The 13,704-nt window shown below is 41.0% G+C and overlaps 1 protein-coding gene across 2 annotated transcripts in view; it reads left to right on the top strand.

Moving 5' to 3' along the window:
- Window positions 1-12,399: 12,399 nt before the first annotated feature.
- Window positions 12,400-13,704, top strand: part of prkcbb (protein kinase C, beta b) — a 103,241-nt gene continuing 101,936 nt past the window's right edge. The window contains exon 1 of one of the 2 annotated variants that reach the window (XM_005943606.3): window positions 12,400-12,875. In XM_005943606.3, coding sequence (XP_005943668.1) covers window positions 12,697-12,875 — 179 coding nt within the window. In that variant the 5' untranslated portion in view covers window positions 12,400-12,696. The remainder of the gene's footprint in view (window positions 12,876-13,704) is intronic. The other variant, XM_014340507.2, reaches the window with a different exon arrangement.

Consider the following 13,704-nt stretch of genomic DNA (forward strand, 5'->3'; position numbering starts at 1 on the left):
CCATCTCCTTTGGGTTTAGTTCATGTGAAGGTGGACGTCAGGCCTGGTGCAGCACTTCATCACTCTCCTTCTTGGTCAAATAGCCCCAACACAGCCTGGAGGTGTGTTTGGGGTCATAGTCCTGTTGAAAAATAAATGATGGTCCAACTAAACGCAAACCAGATGAGATGACATGTTGCTGTATGATGCTGTGGTAGCCATGCTGGTTCAGTGAGCCTTCAATTCCCCCCCCCCACCACCATCACACCTCTTTCTCCATGCTTCATGGTGGGAACCATGCATGTATAGATCATCCGTTCACCTTTTCTGCGTTGCACAAACACACGGCGGGTGGGACCAAAGATCTCAAATTTGGACTCATCTGATGTCCACTCCTTGTGTTTCTTGTGTGGCATTTATCTGGGCTCTAATCTGAGGTGCTGATAACTTGCAATTTCGAAGATTTAGCAAATTTATGGACTGACTGACCTTCAATTCCTAAAGTAATGATGTACTGCTGTTTCTCTTAGAATTCATATTATGGCAAAACCAATCAGCTAACAGTTGTCAAACAGGGCTGTCAGCTGTGTACCAACCTGACTTCTGCACAACATAACTGATGGTCCCAAGAAATTCCACAAATGAACCCTGACAAGGCCCACCTGTGAAGTGAAAATCATCATGAAGTTCATTGAGAGAAGGCCAAGGGTTTGCAGCACTCTCAACAAAGCAAAGGAATCTAAAATATAAAACATATTTAGAGTCATTCATCATTTTTTTCTTTGCTCTATATAATTCCATATATTTGATGTCTTCAGTTTGTGTCTATGATGTAGAAAGTAGTAAAAATAAAGGAAAAACATTAAATGAGAAGGTGTGTCCAAACTTTTGACTGGTAGTGTATCTATTAGATTAAGTGTGCAGTTAAACTTCTTCACACTGATACACTCAAGATCAAAGATGGCTGCATGTGGCCCACAGCGTAATGGGAATTTGACATCCCTTGGTCTATTGGGCGAGCTCAAATTACAGCTCAAAGCCACTAGAGTGCGCTGTTTTATCATTTTGGATCAAACTCTTGAGGTACAGAGAGATGAAAGGGAAAGCTGAAAGAGCTACTGTGGATGAGAGACAGCCAAAGACAGAGCGAGAGAGACAGGTCATAATAAGGTGCTGTGTGGGTGTGTTTGCGAGGTGAAAGCTGGAGATCACCACTAGGCTGGAGGTAGAAAGTCTCTCACTATTTTCTCCCTCTTTCTCTCAATTTTCCTCCAGCTCCAGCTCTCTCATCTGTCTTTCCCATGAGATGCAGTCTTTCTGTATAAATAGCAGTACTGTACGCAGTATAATCAGCCTTTTTTTTCTCGTTCCACATCACACATTTGATGTTCAGGGATTTCTTCAGAGGAGCAATTAGCATTAGATTACCGTATGTACAACTATATTCTTGAGTGGGCAGAGAACATATCACAGAGTGTGCTTTCTAACTAAAGAAAACGGCAGTGTGTTACTATCTCTGTACAATATCTGCCTTCAAATTAGATCATGTGAAGGATCTGAAACTTTTCGCATCAAATGTGTGTAAGGATCTGAACAGCTGTGGAAAAAAGGTGAGCTTGCATCCCATGAAAAGTGTCTGATGCCTCCGATGGGGTTGGTTGAGCGCCTTGTGTGGAGTGCGCCTGGATAATGACCCCTCCATGCATGCTATTATCTCCTGGTGAAGCTTCTCTCCAAAACGTGAAGCTAAGCACATGGAAGCATGTGCACGAGAAGAGAAATGTTGTTTACATCCTCCCCAGGCCAGTGGTGGGAGTAAGCAGCAGCGAGAAGAAGCACACAGTGAGAGGGGAATTGGCTGAGCCAGTGTGGGAGAAAAAGGGAAAATGTGCAAAAAATACAACAATAAATATGAAATGTTCTCCAGCAAAACACTGCTTTCTGCGCTTCTAGCTTTGGCTGGCTTGCCAACACAGGTGCGCTAGAACAATAAGGTGCACACACACACACACACTCACACACACATGAAAAATCATTTTTATTTTGCATCTAGTGCCTGAGCACATACTGGTCTTTTCCTTTACAGAAATGATATGATTTCAATGCCCACATGTGTATCTGTCTCATCTACGTGTACGTATATGTTTAATCAAAGGCCTCAGTGTACTGTGAATGCAAATAAGCAGTGCATTCAATTGTACTAGCCCTTTAAGTTTATTTGCTTACACTGACTAATCTCTTCTTCCTAGCTGCATGCGTGTTTCTTCCTTAAGCGCCATTGCCTTCTCTGAATAAGGGCAGTGATTGTTTTTTTATCTTATTTCATGTTAAGGCTTTGATTGTTTTGGATGTGTGGTGTTGTTTTTTGAATTCACATTTTCTGAGTTTATTTTTCAGTCATCTAAAGTAAAATATATTCAGTGCATTTTACTAAGAAATACATCGAGCTGACCTATTTCAGCAGCCTTTAATGTTCACGTGACTTATCCTTTACTTACCCCCACAATAAACAGGTCTCTTAAACTCTTCATTTCAATATTATTTTTTCAAAGGACAGCCAGTATAGTTCCTCTTACACTGTGATGACTCATGGTTTAAACAAATGTGCTCAATTCCGATTTCCAGCTGTCCTTCGTGACAAACTCCAGAAAAATCTTGGAAAGTTTCCTTCAAATCAGCTTACATTAGGTTTTACATGCTACATGAAAATAATTTCTGAATGCAGAGATGATGAAATTTTCAAAATCCAAACAAAACTGATGTTTTACCTCTTAAAGTCATATGGGTTCATTCCCCTGCATGTTTGGATTTGTCCATATATCCATACGTACATACAACTGTCACAGTGAGTTTGTTAAATGAAGCCAATAAAACCACATGCAAAAAAAGTGTGACAAGATCCTGCGACTACAGAATGAACACGGCTGCACCTAGACATTCTCCACATGAAATTATCAACTATTACTAATATTATGAATTATGAATTATGAAGAATCAGTGACATTTCCCTCACTATCCGTTGGGTTGTACCAGTCCTGTCCAGCATTCTCCCACACCGCCTTTTCCAACTCAACAGAAGGTGGTGAACAGTTGACAGAACTTACAAAAATCATCATCAGTCTTCGGGCACAGAAACTAATAACAAGCCAGGACTTGTTCTAAGACCGCGACGGAAACAATGCTCTTATCCACTGGGGAAAACCCCAACACACAGGTGCTGAAATAGGGGATACAAGCATACCCACTGCTGTTCGCCACCTTTCATTAAGGGCAGCTCTAGAGTGCAGCTTGTCTATGTCTAGCTGGTATCTGCCAGCTTTGAGTGCTAGCTCAAGCTCCTTTCCCACCAGAGAGGTGATGTTCCATGTATCTAAACCCAGTTTCAGCAACAGGGCATCGGACTGCCAAGAACTCCACCTTCAAACATACATACATACAAGCCCTTCCTCATGGCCTGGCTCCAAGGAATGGGCCGAGTAACCCCAATTCAGATCAGGTATCATGAGCCATTACTTTACCTTTCATAAGGATCTCGTGATTCACACTTAGTTTGCCCTTAATCTAGGACTGGTTTGCCTTGGGAGACCTTACATGGGGAAAATTACACCTAGGATCACTAGGCCACAAAAGTTCCTCAACCAATATATGGTGGCATTTCATGGAGGCATGTTATTGTACAAAAATGGTAACTATGCTGGTACTTATACAAAGCTTTTCTACTTTAAATGAGTTTGAGTAGATTTGTACAGGACTTTATTTTATGCCTTTCTAAGCACTTTCTAACTAACACCCACCCTCTCACCCTCTGATGAATACATCAGGGTGATTTGGGCTTCAGTATCTTGCCCAACGGCACTCCAACATGCGGATTGGAGGAGATCAAATCACTGACCCTCTGATTGGTGGGCAACCCACTCTATCTCCTGAACCACAGAAAAAGGGAGAGCTGCATGTGGGTTCTATTTTGTAAGGCTTGAAACACAGAGATTTTAGTCTTGTGCACAGATCCTGAGCTGACCTGTTTGCGCTGCTCAGAGGGAGTAAACAAGATTTCTGGCAGTTTCCTTGGCCCCATTAGTAATGTGGCCATCACCCACGCCAATCAATCAGAACTGGTATGTTTGTAAAGAAGCACAGCTTACTGCGAAGCATAATTTATCAAATCATTACACTGAATCTAAAACCATTAATGAGATCAATTTTGCATCAAAGCTGAAGAGCCCAGTTGAGTGATTTGAATTCGGGGCTTGCTGTTTCCTGACCACAATGAATGCCAGTATTAAAAATAAATAAATAAAATCATCAGAGAGAAAATATTCAGAATATGACATGTGATTGACCTCAAGTTCAGTAACTGTTCCTGAAAATGTATATTTGCATAAATACGACTGTTTTAGCGACCCAAAACAAAAAGCTTGTTTCTTATATAACTATTATCTTACAGTAAATACACACACACGCACTAAAAAGTCAATAACACTGCAGACGTCATTTACATAGATCGCCCCGAAGCTGCCAGATCTGCTGGAGGTGTCAAACGGGAACACAACAGCTGTACACCCATGCAGATTCAACAAAGGGTTTTAAGCAGAGTACGCTTGTACGCAATAGACACATTCATTTAACCACAAGCAGACACACAGGCGTGCACACAGCCAAGGAGAGACAGAGAAAGAGAGAGAGAGAAGTGCAGATATGCAAATCTAGTGTGAAAGCAGAAGAATGTGCTCGCTGTGGTTTCGGATCAATGATGTTTGAGCTGTATTAACCACCCTTAAAATGAGAGGGGGAGGTTGAGGGGTGCAGAAAAAGAGAGTGTGACAGAGACTAGATGAGAGGTGGAGATGAGAGTGAGACATAAAGGAAAAGAAGAACTTGGTATGTCATCAGAGACAACCAAGTTGCATAAGGGAGGTAATTGTGCCTGTAAGAGTGGGTTCACTATATACTTACCTTAATCTAAACATACCTGCATTTATGTGTGTGTGTGTGTGTGTGTGTGTGTGTGTGTGTGTGTTTGTTTGTGTGTTTATGTGTTTGTGTGTGTGTGTGTGTGTGTGTGTGTGTGGGATGCCTAATACAGCAGGACTTATTCGCTCCGCAGACTGGCTGGTATAGGCCACAAAGAGTGTGTGGGAGTAGATAGACAAAATGTGTTTATATGCATGTAAGGGTTATAGCTTCAAAGTGTTGTACTTGTGCTAATGGCTGACCATTTGCGTAAGCGTGTGCGTATGTGATAATGACAACCAGAGCAGATAATGCAAAGATGAAAGTATAAGGTTGTTTGCAATACATGAAGGTGCGAGGGGAAATCAAAAAGAACCGACTGGATACAAGTGATCAAAACTCAGTGCAGCAGTGCGTCTGCAGCAGCATAGTTAATGCGTGAGCTTCTGCATTTGTGGGAACTGCATCAGAGAGCGTTCTGCACTGTTGTCAGGAGATGATGAGGAAAAACAACAGGTTTATATAACAACTCCCTCCCTTTGTGGAGGAAAAAGATGGAAAAAAACGGGCCATGGAATTGGAGACAAAGGGCCGAAGACGGAGAGCTGAGACAGAAAAGTAGTATGTTGAACATAGAGATGGAAATCAGCAGAGAAGTAAAAGATGGGAGATATGGTTTGGAATATTGAATGTTGATATCAAGGAAGGACAAAGGAATATAAAAAAAAGGGTGAAACAAACAGAAATCTCAGTGAAAATTTACTTCTGATCGGCATCTTTGTTCCTTCAACAAAAATCTACTTGGATTCCAATCAGCTGTTGCCAATAGTTTCAAAATGCTTCTTAATAAAGTTTAAAAAAGCTTGAAAAAAATGACTAAGGTAGACTATATTAGGTACACCGAAAAGTATCAACTCCCACATTCAGATCATTTAATTCAGGTGTTCCAATCACTTCCATGACCACAGGTGTATACAATCATGCACCTAGGCATGCAGACTGCTTCTACACACATTCCAACATGGTACCATGATAGGATTTCACCTGTGCAACAAGTACAGTCCTTGCTACTAAATATTCCAATATTCCACAGTGGTATTAAAACAAAATGACTTTAACTCAGCTCCTTAGTTCCAGTGAAAGAACTCTTAATGCTTCAGCATACCAAGACATTTTGGACAATTTCATAGTCCCAACTTTGTGGGAACAGTTTGGGGTTGGCCCCTTCCTGCTCTAACATGACTGTAACCGGTGCACAAATCAAGGTCCATAAAGACATGGATGAGCGAGTTTGATGTGGAACAGTTTGACAGAACAACTTTGGGATGAATTAGATTGGAGACTGCGAGGCCAGGGCTTCTTGTCCTCACAAATGCATATCTGGAAGAATGGTCAAAATTCCCATAAACATTCCTAAACTTGTGGAAAGCCTCTCCAGAAAAGTTGAAGCTCTTATAGCTGCAAAGGGTGGGCTGATATCATATTAAATCCTATTTAGTTTAGAATGAGATGTCACTCAAAGTATTATGATGGCAGACGAGCAGATATATTTGGCAATATAGTGTAGTTATTAACACCTTTACCTTATGCCGTCTAATCATAATATTCCTGGAGGACACTGTAAAAGTCGTGAGTGCTGAGATTTAACAGTTTAGACATACTGTAAAAAAAAATCTGTGTTAGTTGAAAGAAGCAAAAAGAAAGAAAGAAAATCTTCCAGGATGTGTTTGCAGAATTGATGTTGTGGACAGCAATATCAGCCTGTGGTTAGGAGGTGGACCACTTAATTTATTACCAAATACCTGTAAAAACCAATGTTCCTGTGGAAGTACTGTAGTCACACATGTTTATTTGCTTATCTTATTAATCCTCTTTGAACAAACTGTTTATCTTGTGTACACTGTTATGGTTTTTATAACTACAGAAGCAGGGAACACAGAAAGAAAACTGAGAAACAGTGGAGATCAGGCCACCAGGCAGGCAAGCAGGGTAGCCATTAGGCACAGAGAAATATATAGTTAGCAGCCGGTATATACACCAAAAATAAACAGCAATAAACCAGAGCCAAGTGGCTGAAAAGCATCTGCTACCACAGAAATAGAACACCAAAGAGATATATAGCTGTGGCTCGACTGGATGATGAGGTGCAGGTGGGCTGACAGGTGGTTGCTATCTTGTGCAAGCAACATAATTATCATGTGCACACAAGATAATTATGTTGTATGGACAAGTTATTTTTTTATGTGTGCAAAAAACGATTTGCTATAAAATTATAAGTCACAACAACAATTTCGGATGCACACAGTCACCATGTAACCCAGTGGAGTCCAGTGGAGTCACTATCAGCAGGTTGGCCATCATTCAAGCGCCGCATAACCATTTTCACAATGGCACTGCAAACCTGGAGTCCTCTTGGACTTAATCTAACAGATGTGCATTATAGATGCTAGCTCAAATGTTAGCTTTTACCTGCCTTCTCCTTAGGACAAAGTCTGTGTGATTTCAGATTGGTCTGATGTGAGAGGAGACCAGCTAATATCCCTGTGTACTCACCGCTAGAGAGTGGGTGTCATGTGCGCTACCTCTTGCACAATCTATCCTTATATTGAAGTAAGGCTGATGTTCTGTTTCTGATGCTATGTTGTTGTTGTTGTTTTCAGTGTACTATTAATTATAATAATAATAATTAAAAAAAAAACATTTGTTCCCATTGGCCTCGGTTGTATTTTACTCTGACTGGTTATTAAAATACGTGTTAGCATCTTGATGCATTCTCAATCATCCAGGTAACAAAATCCAGTTGATTCTGTTGATCGGGCCGTAGCGTTTTCAGTGGGAGAACTGCATGCTATCACACAGGCTGTAGAGGTTTCTCAGGGGGGCCTTGTGCGCACATTTCTCAAGAGTTGTCTGCCATACTGGATGTGATACAGCAACTACTCATTCAGGAAATGGACCAAAAACCTCTTTATGTTTACTTTATTCACCAGCAGATTGCCACCAAAGTTTGCATGGGAGACGGCAACTTGTCTGCAAACACACACAAAAGTAAAACCTGCAAATGTGTGATGTGAACCCGAATATGGAAAATTGTTCAGCTTCAGCGTAAAAGTTGGGCAGTGTTGGGTGTGGTTTTGAGTCACAACCTTTAATTACAAGGAGATTTTTGCCAACTGGTTGCCTTGAAAGACATAAATGCAGCTGATTTCAGGCTTGCCTGTTCGCTCTCTCTAGCCCCCATTAAAGATCCTGCATTGATAAAAGTGAAAGAGGCCGGTGGCTTTCATGTAAAGTGAATCACTTCCAGTGTACACATGCGACACAATAGACCAATTCAGTTAGACCTACTCACAGGTTATGCTCATGTCACTTGATGCCTGGCATCATAGCAAATTACGCTGTCATTATTTTTTACAGTCTGCCAGCTGCTGAGGAGAACAATTATGCAAAAATGCAGGTAGGTGTGCTTCTAATGTCAGAAGGTGTATGACTAAGAAAGTCTGGTGGCGGGGGGCAAAAAGGTTAACAAAAAAGAAAAGCTTCATTTCAGCTGCCAGCTAAATCTACAGCAATCTTCCAAATGATGAGACCTGAATGGATTGCACACTGTTATCTGTCCTGCAGCTGAATCAATCACATCTAGGTCATTTTAGCCAGCTGACTGCATGTGTGTGCATGTGTGTGTGGGAGAACTCATTTGAGTTTTAGACCATTGGAGCAAAGATGTTTTGGAAAATATGGGCTGGGATGAGGCACTTAGGTGTGCTTGTTAGAATAAGAGGTGAGTGCAGCATGATGTGGACAGCATGGGCTATTTGGGGTAGATCCCTGTCCTGGAATGAGATCCATGCCCTTAATGCTACTACTATAACAGTTCTTTATGGATTCTTCAGTTTCTTGGCTGTGTGTAAATGCAGAATATGTAGTTATATGTAGAAGTTTAACGTGCTTGCTTTTTGTAAATGTAAATTCATCCTTCGACAGTTGAGCGATGCAGGTGGTTTGTAGTTTCTTGCCTCTTTCTGTGAAGCATCACACTGGCTGGTGAAATGACTCAGAAAGTCATGTAATTGATGGGTTTCATTCCAAAAATACCTTGACTGTATCTTGGAAAACTTTTTAGCATGAAATTCATCCAACAGTCGCAGATGATGATCCTTCAAAATCCCTTTGAAAGCAAAAGTCTTAAGATGAGTCACTACTCAACAACTGTGCTTGGTTTCAATGCCAGAACTCAAACTCTAAGAGGAGAGATTCTGTGTGTTTTTTTTTCATCCCCAAATGTTCAGATCTCCTTTTGGAAATGAACACTTCAGTTTCAAATATTGAGTATCGTTCCTTGTGTTTACAGATGGCTGTGTGTGATATTGGTGATGGAGATGACATTTTTCCCAGTTTTATCACATGCTAGCCTTACATAACCTGAACCAAATATAACTCAAGGTTAAAATGGAACTGAGATAAGGGAAAGGTGTCATTTCTGCATGTGTACAATCAATAGGCCACTGCACATTTGAAATTGTGTTTTTCAAACTTTACGTCCTTGACCGTGTAGTTTGTTTGATGACTTTTGACAAGGGAATGTTCAAGCTGTTAAAATCTTTCTTTTCCATCTTCCACCGCTTGAATAAACTCGTTTTTACTTAAATTTTGGGGGTGTTTTTTGTATGTATGCCATAAGACATATGCACTCACATTCCCCTTTAGAGTACATCTGTTCAGCAGTTTTTTAATGCAAATATCTAACCAGTTATTCATATGACAGCAACATTAAGCATTGTTGCTGATCATATCCATCTCTTTATGACCTTCTTCCAGCAGGATATGTCACAAAGGCATCTGAAACTGATTTCTTAAACATGACAATGAGTTCACTGTAGTCAAATGGCCTCCATGGTTTCCAGTAGATCATTCCTGGGATGTGGTGGAAAAGAAGATTCATATCATGGAATGTGCAGTTGACAAAACTGCAGCAACTGTGCGATGCTATCACGTCAATATGAACCAAAATCTCTGAGGAGTGTTTCAGCACCTTGTTTAATCTGTGCCACTAAGAATTGAAGGCAAAGGGGGGTCCAACCAGTGGAAAAGTGTAACTAATGATATGGTTAGTGTAAATACATCATTCATCACATTGTTTAAGCCTTTGTAAAACATCACAATTATCGGGACTGCTCCATTTACTGGATGTAAGATTGTAAGCAGTCTCTAATAAATTACTTTTAACAATATTTTAAGCATTTTAAAACTTGTTGACATGTAGGAACATTAGGAGGGTTGCTGATTACTGTTTTTGTTGCTGCTGTCTGTGCCAGCTGCAGAGAGCTTCCTCTGAAGTGATGGGAGGACAAAACCCACAATGCTTATTTTGTGACTTTGTGCTTATGTAGGTTCTCAGATTAATAATTTACTAGCCTATTATCTCTCTACTTTGGGGAAAAAAACTGAGAGACTTTCCCACTGCACACTTTAAATTTAAGGCGACCACTTAATTTGTCTATCCTGTTTTGGTGACATTATCTGGCATTTTCAGAGAATCCCACATACTGTACACTATAACAAACGCTGGGGGGAAAACAGAGCCAGTAGACTTCATGTGTTCATGGGTGGATACATTTTGAAAACTCCCATTTCTGATGACACAGTGAAGTGAGGCTAATTGACAAATCAGGCGTTTTCTCCTTTTGTTTCTGTAGTTATTGATACTAAACTATTAACAGTGTTTTTAGTTGTTTTTTCCCCCAGGAAATAACTGTCAGTATCACAGTATGACATTACAGCTAGGTCAGAGGACTAATCCATATCCATATCCCTCACTCACTAATAGCCCTTTTCCACTACTACCTACTTCGTTGGCTTGACTCGATGTTGTGTTTTTAGGGTTTTCCATTAGATGGTAGTCCCTGGTACCAGGTACTTTTTTAGTACCTACTCGGCCAGGATTTCAAATGATCTGAGTCAATCTGAAACTGTGACATCAACAGACTGCATGCCACCAATTGGATAGTCAGTGGCATCACCCGATGAGCTACGAGAGCGGCTCCTTCACGAAAGCCAAACTGCCATTTTTGAAACTGACCAAGCCGAGCCGAGTAGGTACCAGTGAGGAAGGTCTATAATTTTCTTTCGGGGGGCAGAGCCTCCAGCTTTCAGGCCCCTCTTCTGTGGTTCATTTTCCAGTTTGGATTTTGGAGACAGACAGTCTCTACTTTTAAGATTAGACTTAAAACTTTGCTTTTTAATAAGGTTTGTAGTGGTGGCTGGATTAGCTGACTCTGAATGCTCCCATAGTTATACTGCTAAAATCAGGACTGTTGTGTCAAAAATCTTGATTCCTTTAGATTATTGTCATGCTCTATTTTCTTGTCTGTAAAGCGTCTATGAATCGCCTCCAGTCAGTCCAGAATGCTGCTGCAAGGCTTCTAACTCACACTCATAAATGCTCTCACATGACCCCATTGTTAAAGATTTAGATATCAGTTTAAAACCTTGATTCTTACTTTGTTTGGAACAGCTTACCTCTCTCTCTCCTTTTAAAAAACACCTGCAAACACATCTGTTCAGACAGGCATTTGTGTAATGCTTCAGGGTTTTGTGTTGTTTTGATTTAGATGTGTTTATTTCACTAGGTTTTTAATACCTTTGTAAAGCACTTTGTGACAGCTTCTGGTCTAGAAAAGTGCTATATACTTACATGCTATATACATGTAAGTAAACTTTATTTTAATGCTGCAATAGGCTTGGGTTGGTGTGGGAGTCTCATGATGCACTAAGTGAATTTTTACACCTATAGTTAATTCACTCTGATCCAAATCAGTTGATGGGTTTGTAAACGTGTAGCTATTCCCTGTGTTTGTTTGTTTTTTCACACAGAGGAATCCAAGTAAGGTCCAAGTAAACCAAAATCCACTCACTGGCCAGATGTGTCTGTGGCGGGAGCAGCAAAAGTAGAGGAAGCAGGTTCTATGTTCAGGACTATAAGAGGCCACAGATAATTTACATTCATTTCATGGCTAGTTGCTAGCCTGGGGTTGTTTTGGTCCACGCCAATTACTGTGTTCATGCCTGTACTAACCAGAGTTTTATTTAAACAAACTGAGCACTGCAGGCGTGAAAACACTCTTAGTGTTTCTTCTTCACTTCCTCACTATCTGCAATTAAAATCTTGTTGTTATTATTATCCACAGCCTGTCTTTGGTCTTTTGCACATGACTGCCCACCCTTATAACAGAATCGTCTTCCCTTCAAAAGGGAGTTTTTCCTTCCCACTGTCGCCAAATGTGTTTTCTTTGCATTATTGTCGGATCTTTATCTTACAGTATAAGTGCCTATATAAACAGAGGTGAACTTAACTAAATTGAACACCATTTGTATTTCAGATTAGTTAAAGCGCGCTGCTTCTATTGGAGCTGCCACAGCAAATGAGATAATGTTAATAGTTGACGTCCCTCTCCCTCTCTCGCTCGCTCGCTCTCTCTGCTGTCAGAGCGCTCTGAAGAAAAAAGGAGGAAGCAGAGGGGAGGCAGTGTAGCGGCAGCCGTCTGCTCAACCGGAGGACAAGACAACTTAATCAGAGAAGGAAAAAAAAAAAACTACCGAAAACTATCCATTAGCTGGTCCCAGCACCGCCGACAACACCTCCTCTCGGAACAACCCACGAAAGAAAGACTTTCCGCCTCTCCAGAGAGCGTCTGTTTCTGGCACCTGCAACTTGAGGTAGTTCATTTCCAACAACCATTAAGGCAGCTGCTTGAAAACACCGGGAGAATGGCAGACTCGGCGGCGGCCAACAGTGATGGGGAGGACGGACCCCGCGAGCCTATGCGGGGCTTCGCGCGCCAGGGAGCTCTCCGGCAGAAGAACGTGCACGAGGTGAAGGACCACAAATTCATCGCGCGCTTCTTCAAGCAGCCCACCTTCTGCAGCCACTGCACCGACTTCATCTGGTGAGGAGCTGGAACAGGGATGGACCTAGAGTTCATATTTATTTATTTTTTTAAAAAGAAAAAGTATTTAACTTAAGTCACTGCTTGTGTTGGTGCTGTTAAAGAAGACGGTAAATCCGTTTACTGTGTACAGATAAGGCACTTTTTATTTATATAGGCTAAGTGAGTGGTGCAAAAGAAGGAATAAAAGGTAGGAATAAATAAAGTAGGGACAGAAGAATCGGTATCATGATGTATGCTGTTTTTTTTTAAAGGAAGAAGAAGTGGGAGGTGGACTTGATTTAGTTTTCGCAAAAATAAAGACCGATTTCCGTCTTATTTTTGTACTTGTAGATACTATATGCGTTAGGTAGGGCAGAAAGGAAGCTAGAGAAATATATGTGGGTAGCTCTAAAGTTTTTTTTTTATAAAAAGAATAGCTGCAGACCACTGTTTGATGCTATTAAGTAGGCAGAGGAACTGAGAGAAAAGAAAGCAGGAAAAGAAAAAAGAGGAAGGAATGAAGCGCTGCCAGCACGGATAACCTGAGTGGTAACAAGAAAGTGTTGCCCTGACACAAGTCCAGCCTTCCGCCTCCTCCCACTCCTTCTCTTCCGCCTGCAGTTTCTTCTGTCGGTCACCTGTGCAGACAGGTCACCCTGCAGCCCCCCTGGGGTTTACTAGACCGTGAGCCCCATACTCCAGGGCTATTTATTATCTGTTCCCTAAAGCGTTTTAAATTTGTCAATGGCCAGATGACTATCTATCTATCTATCTATCTATCTATCTATCTATCTATCTATCTATCTATCTATCTATCTATCTATCTATCTATCTATCTATCTATCTA

The sequence above is a fragment of the Haplochromis burtoni genome, unplaced genomic scaffold (genome assembly GCF_018398535.1).
Source record: "Haplochromis burtoni strain Fernald_Lab_line unplaced genomic scaffold, NCSU_Asbu1 Contig_379, whole genome shotgun sequence".
NCBI lineage: Eukaryota > Metazoa > Chordata > Actinopteri > Cichliformes > Cichlidae > Haplochromis > Haplochromis burtoni.